Source organism: Octopus bimaculoides, chromosome 4, assembly GCF_001194135.2.
Source record: "Octopus bimaculoides isolate UCB-OBI-ISO-001 chromosome 4, ASM119413v2, whole genome shotgun sequence".
Classification (NCBI taxonomy): domain Eukaryota; kingdom Metazoa; phylum Mollusca; class Cephalopoda; order Octopoda; family Octopodidae; genus Octopus; species Octopus bimaculoides.
Genome location: NC_068984.1, coordinates 90,949,729 through 90,956,742, shown reverse-complemented (window position 1 = coordinate 90,956,742; position 7,014 = coordinate 90,949,729). Strand labels below are relative to the sequence as shown.

Here is a 7,014-nt window from a genome sequence, read left to right as displayed (position 1 = left end):
TTGAAATTTTTCAAAAAATTTTTTTTCAGAATCGGAATCTCCATAGCATAAAACGTGGGATTCCGTAAAAAAAATTAATAAATAAGGGGGGGAAAGGTTCAGATTACATATAGTCCATTATATTAATAAAATGAGATACAGTCGTAAAAGCAAGTATTTAGTTGACTTCAAATCCTGCCAATCCATATAAAACGTTGCCGTTTTATTCTCCTGAGGTCGAAAAACAAGGTAGCATTCAAGTACAGGAATATTTTAATATTCTTACACGCAACTCTGTGATTTCAAAATGAGTACTATGTGCCCCAGCACTGACGCAATCCCAATGAATGAAGCAAGTAAAAGATAAAATAAGTGAAACAGTTCGATACTTCATTAAATATGCATTGTTTTCATTATTTTGCATGCATATTTTGTAAAAAAAAGCCAACTAGTGCAACAACAATACATGTACGGATAAATAAATGCATATTTATTTGTTCTATACACAAATGAATAAATTAAATAAATTGTCTGATTTTTTGTTCCTTGTTCCGAACTGCAATATGAAATAAAATATCTAAAAGTAAATATACCACTAAGATTACAGTTACATTTTGCCACAATAAAATGATAATTGTCGAATTAGATTAAAAAAATAAATCACTTTCAGTTTTCCAAGAATTGAAATGTGAAAGTAATGTGCAAAAGATTCCTAGAAGTGAGCAAAATGAAAGTGTAGAAATCTAGTTCTTATTTTGTATTTTGATAGTTTTTATTTCAAGTTTCTCATTGTAGTGATGCATTTAATTCTCCTCCTTTTCTTTCATTAAATACAAAACTGGCGATAAGTAGTTCCAACTTGAAAAAAAGATGGGAAGAGGCACAGTATCAGACGAAATCTATGCGGTCCTAGTTCTAGAGACGAGATGGCCAGACTGAAATGTCTTCGATCATTGGTCATCTTTTATTTGTTTCAGACTGCAGTCATGCTGGGGAACAGCTATGAAGGATTTAGTCGAAGAAATCGATCCTCAGTACTTATTTTTATTAAAACACTGATACTAATTCTATTGCTCGAGTTTTGGCGAACCGCTAAGTTATGGGGGACGTTACAAACCAACACCAGTTGTCAAGCTGTGGTAGGGGACAAAGACACAAAAATACCGATCTTATCAGGTGACCAGCATGGGAATAAATACCTCAAAGGTAATAATTATTATTAAAATTATAATTAAGGGTATCAAAGAGATACCACCATGCTAGATAGAGCATCCAAAACTTGGCTCTAAAACCACATTAAATGTTCATACAGCACCAGGAGAGAACATTTAATGTGGTTTTAGAGTCAAGTTTTGGCTGCTATATCTAGCATGGTGGTATCTCTTTGATACCCTTAATTATAATTTTAATAATATGTATGTATATATGCCATGTAACGCTTGTATCCGATTATCGGGGAGGGGGGCATTTCAAGGGATTAGGCTACGATTTCTTGTAGGTCAAGAGGTAAAATAATAGAAATTATTCAATATTTTTTCATGAGAATAATTTATCTATTTGTTTTCTTTGTTTTTAAAGCTAAAATAAGAGAAATTAGTTGGGATTTTTTCATAAGCTCTATTAATAATTTTAAACAAATAATAGTACTGGGTTTGTCCAATTTGCACTGTTTAGCTATTTTCACCGAATCGTTACCAGCTTCCTTAAATACGCTCTCAACTTCAATAATTAGTAACTTTTCAAAAGATTATGCAATACTTGCGCTGTAATGATTTCAAACAGCTTGGGAGAAAATAACGAGAACTTAGTTTACTCATTTTACCCCGGTTACTAATTTTGCCCCACCCCACCTATATCGTTTTGCTTGGGAATGGTCATCTTTCGCCGTTTAAACACACACCATTTATTTGATTTCACTTTAGCTTTATCATTTTTAGTTTACTTGTCAAAGTTCTTTCGTCACACACACTGTGACCTCTTCAACTACATTCTGTCCCACGTGTCTCCTCTTGTTCTGCCTATTTTGTCTTTCTGTGCGTATTTATGAAATTTTCTACAAATATCCATCAAATAGTGTAGATTACCATTATATCGGAAATTAATGTAAAAAAATACATAAATTTCTTTCGAAATTTCAAGATTCATTTAGTAGATATGCCGTGTGTGCGAGTCCAACATTTGTTTTTGTTTTTATTAAATTTTGATATAATTACCATCTACACTTTAAGGCATTTGTAGAAATTTCATTGAAAAATACCTATTTTTCTAAACCGACTCGTGTGAATTTTCGAAAACTTCTCTCCCCACTCTTGGAAAAAGTTTTTTACGATGAATTCCGCCATAATCGGAATCTAGACCATCTGAAGTGCATTTATATAAAATTTCATTAAAAAATATCAATTTTTCTGGAAGTTATGAGAAAACAAAATCAATGGAGGGGTACACTTTCGTAGAAATGTGCTATATATCTGTATAATTTTTTTTCTTTTTCTTTTTGACAATCAATCGGTTAGTGAAAAAGATGATCGCACACACACACACACACAACACATGTCTTTCATTTTGCACGAGCTACTTGAACAGTGACACACATACACACTCATACATACAAACGTAAATATTTTACGAATCGCTTATGTTTATGTATATGTTTATGTACATTTGTGTGTGTTTGTATATATATGTATGATGTATGTAAGAGGTCTGTGTATTAGCTGAAAAATAAAGTAAAGAACTAAAAGTTTTACAGACGTTGCCGAACAGTTTCACTTTCTCGAGACCAAAACCGATACATTGCATTTTTTTTAAAAGAAATTTTCTTTTATTACTTATATAACACGTATGTATATAAATACGTGTTATATAAGTAATATGTATATACATATATATATACATATATATATATATATATATATATATAATACATATATAATACATATATATATATATATATATATATAATACATATATAATACATATATAATACATATATAATACATATATATATATATATATATATATATATATAATACATATATAATACAAAACCACATTAAAATCCAAATCCAAAACAAAAGGAATCACAAATAGGAGCGAAAAAAAAGGCGTGTACCTTTCTATTTGACCTCCACCTCCGTTTGCCAACCGGTTGTTTGTTTACGTCCCTATAACTTAGTGGTTCGGGAAAAGAAATCGGTAAGAATAAGTACTGAAACTAGAAGGTTCACAGATCAAGTGAAAACGATTTTTGCTAGAATTGAAATGGTATGTTGTGAAATATCGAAATTTATATTCGGCGCTTTTTCATATCCGGGTCTTTACGAAAGTGTTCACCTTGCCAAAATGATGTTATTTATTACAAATGATAGATTTTATACATTTCAAATCCATCATTTCACTAAGTTTCATATCCTAACTACAACCAGGAAAAATTCGAATACGATTTGCAAATGTTAATTATCAATGTAATCAAAATATTTTGTTAATTCGACTGAAACAGTAACGTTAAAATGATTGCTACACCGTATCAAATAGAGCGAGGGAAATTCTACGTAGCAAAATATCCTTCAGTCTCTAGAAAAGGACACTTTGGATAATGTAATCCTGGGTTTACTACACATTGGAGAAAGACTGGATGATCACAGCCGGAATGCTTTTGGTTAAAAGTCAGGGTTGACCTGGGCCAAACAACTTTTCGAAAATTAAGTATTATGGAACAAAAGTTTGATAGTTTGTAATAACGATATGAAACTCAATGAAAACCCACTAATATTGGTTTTGATTAATTATTTTAAAATACTGGATTCGAATCGGATTTGTATAAAGAAATTAACTTTCACTATTCGCCCATACATGAAATCCTGGAAACAATAAAGTGCCTTATATTCCATCTGAAACACAAAATCTGATGACCCTTTGAATATTATGTTCTACATAGTGAAACTGCTTTTTGTGCTTCTTTTGCGACGTTGCTTATTTTTGTTTCGGACACCTTGTTCAATGTTAGTGGCTCTCAATAGGAGTCCACATAAGAATTTGTTGTTAAGATTTATGAGCAATAAACTGGTTATATACTTCTACAATACGCAAAATATTTAAACTATTTTTAATAGTTCCTGATAATTATTTAATTATTAAAAATATAATAAAATTTCTTAAATATCGAAAGACTATGAGGGTCCACCTAAAGAAAATCAAAAGGGGTCCAAATGTAAAAGTAATCGTTGGGAATCACTGGTCTAAAACGATAGTAGCAGTAACTCCACAGATGTGAAAGTGGAGCGTTATACTAAAGGATTACCAATATTGATGAAAAACGCTTAAACAATTCGATACAATTCACACCTTTCTATTTAGAACAATGAAACTTTAAAATGTCCCTTATGATGACGAATTTGGCCGCAGCACAGCATCAATATAAAAGTACTCCGCCGCCGCCAAATTGCATCAGCTTAAGTTTAAGAAAGTAAAACTAGTTCGTTATACCCGAGGATCGCCGGAAGATTTACTTAAAAAGAATATAAAAAAATACTTCACAACTCGACGAACTCTGACTCGTGTACTGAACTTAATTGTCTCCAGAACAAGCAAGAGAAACAACATCATTAGACCATCTGTAAGATTTCCCCTTAAACCAGATTCTATAGTCTTACATAATGTAGTCTTACATAAAGCTGAAAACGTATGATCATGATTGGAATACCTTTGATCAGAGGTCTGATCGATCAGGGTTGACTCGAGACTGAACAACAATTGTCTTGTGTAACGTTGCGCAATAAAAAGGGTGGGGCAAATTCCTAGTGAATCGTAAAGAGAATTGTTTACTGAATAGACGTCGAGATCAAAAGTAAAGAGATGAGTTTTAAGCAAGATTTTGTTTTGTTTAATAGTAAGGTGAATATCAACCCTAAGTGAAAATCGTAAAATTAGAAATCATTCACTAAAACGAAAGTTTACAAATGAGTATTTAAAAAAACCCAAAAGAATACCAATACGTTGTACGAAATCAGAATGGAGACTTGCATAACAGTAATGGTTCAGTGATTATTTTTTATAGAAACAGAATATATTATTAATTTTAACGCTTTATTATTCCTCGTTGGCATTAAGTTGACTGGTGTTGCTATGCACGCTTTCCTATAAATAGTGATGATGATACATGTGTGCCGGTCGCATGCAATATACATGAATGAAAACAAGGATTTTGTTAAAACTGAAAATTCAAATTAGTACAAAACAAAGTATTTAACCTAAAAACAATATATTTACAATTATTGTTAATTTAAACTTTAGCAAAAATGTAATGTTAAAAATTATTAAAGGAAAAAAATAAAACAAAAAGTATTCTTCCTCCCGCCGCCTAATTGAGGTTTTTCGCTTTCATTCTTAATACTATTTTTCTATTGAAAATACAAAATATAAATATTTACCTTGTACGAATCAGTCAACAAAATAATATTATCAAGTGAAGTGAATGGGAAAGGATCTTGATCAGATGACATTGTAAGAAATTCTGAGAAATGTTTGGAATCAAATACAATTTATAAATGATTATTAAAATTGAAGAGTGTCTGAAATGTATCGTTTCTCAATGATCACCGCGCAAGTTGTAGCAGGCCTTTATATGCGCTGTGAAAAGACGACGATGGCGATGACGACAATTTCTATATAAGGAGGCAGAGTAAGAGGTTATGGTTAAAGAGAGGGAAGGAAGCATTACGGTCGCAGGAGGAGGAGAAGGTGAAGAGAGACATAAAAAAAAAAACAAAGCGCCTTGGCGTAAATAACCAATGAAATTAGTCGTTATAAATTACCTTTCATTACTAATCAAAACCTTGAGTAAGCACTACCTTTATTGTTACGAAGCACGGATTTACCACACTAATATATATATGTATGTATGTATGTAAATACTGATATATATAATTGTATATATACACGCGAGCGTAAGAACATAGGGCAAAACGAAAGTCAAGCTATCGTAGAAAGCAAGAGGTCGAAGTGAAACTATATAAACAAACATTGTCTGCTGGTTCAGGGTTGACTCGGTGCAAAATAGCATAACTTTCAGGAGATCACTTGACTATATGAAAAGCAACCAAACGTCCCTCATACCCTTACAGTCTTTAAAAAAGGAAGGACACATTGGGCAACGCAAACTTAGATATATATTTAAAAAATAGAGTAATCTAGGTTCATAGGACAGCTGACTATCAGAGAGATAACTACTTGCTCGGGGAACTATTCATTAAGTTATAGTAGATAAGTATTCCACTAATACCTGTACATTTCAGTAAAGTTCGTATTCTTAGAAAATGATGAGTGTTTCAGAAGCCATATATTTTCACTTTCACTTTAATTTGCCAAATGGTTTATTTGTTACTGTAGCACAGAATATCTACTTTCAGTTTTCGTTATTATTCCAGGAAGAGTGCTTTTTAATTATTTCCTAAGAAAATAATTTTTTAAATTATTTTCCCCATGAAGAGTATTTTAAATGATTTTTCCAGGAATATATTTTCATTCTCGAAAGAAAAAGATACAATACAACTGCAGCTAATACTGGTTTCAAATTTTGGCACAAGGCCAGCAAGTTCAGTGGCGGGCGTAAGTCGATGACATCAACCTCAGTGCTCAACCGGTACTTATTTTATCGCTTCCTGGGATAATAACGAAAATTGAAAGTAGATATTCTGTGCTACAGTAGCAAATAAACCATTTGGCAAATTAAAGTGAAAGTGAAAATATATGGCTTCTGAAACACTCATCATTTTCTAAGAATACGAACTTTACTGAAATGTACAAGTATTAGTGGAATACTTATCTACTATAACTTAATGACTAGTTCCCCGAGCAAGTAGTTATCTCTCTACTATAACTTAATGAATAGTTCCCCGAGCAAGTAGTTATCTCTCTGATAGTCAGCTGTCCTATGAACCTAGATTACTCTATTTTTTTTTTATATATCTAAGTCTGCATTGCCCAATGTGTCCTTCCTTTTTTAAAGACTGTAAGGGTATGAGGGACGTTTGGTTG

At 31.9% G+C, this 7,014-nt stretch overlaps 1 protein-coding gene across 1 annotated transcript in view; it reads right to left on the bottom strand.

Moving 5' to 3' along the window:
* LOC106883145 (nicotinamide phosphoribosyltransferase) overlaps positions 1 to 5,616 on the bottom strand; it is a 30,185-nt gene extending 24,569 nt beyond the window's left edge. Inside the window, exon 1 of the mRNA XM_014934043.2 lies at positions 5,409 to 5,616. Within this exon, the coding sequence (XP_014789529.1) occupies positions 5,409 to 5,480 (72 nt within the window). The 5' untranslated portion in view covers positions 5,481 to 5,616. The remainder of the gene's footprint in view (positions 1 to 5,408) is intronic.
* Between the last annotated feature and the right edge of the window lie 1,398 nt (positions 5,617 to 7,014).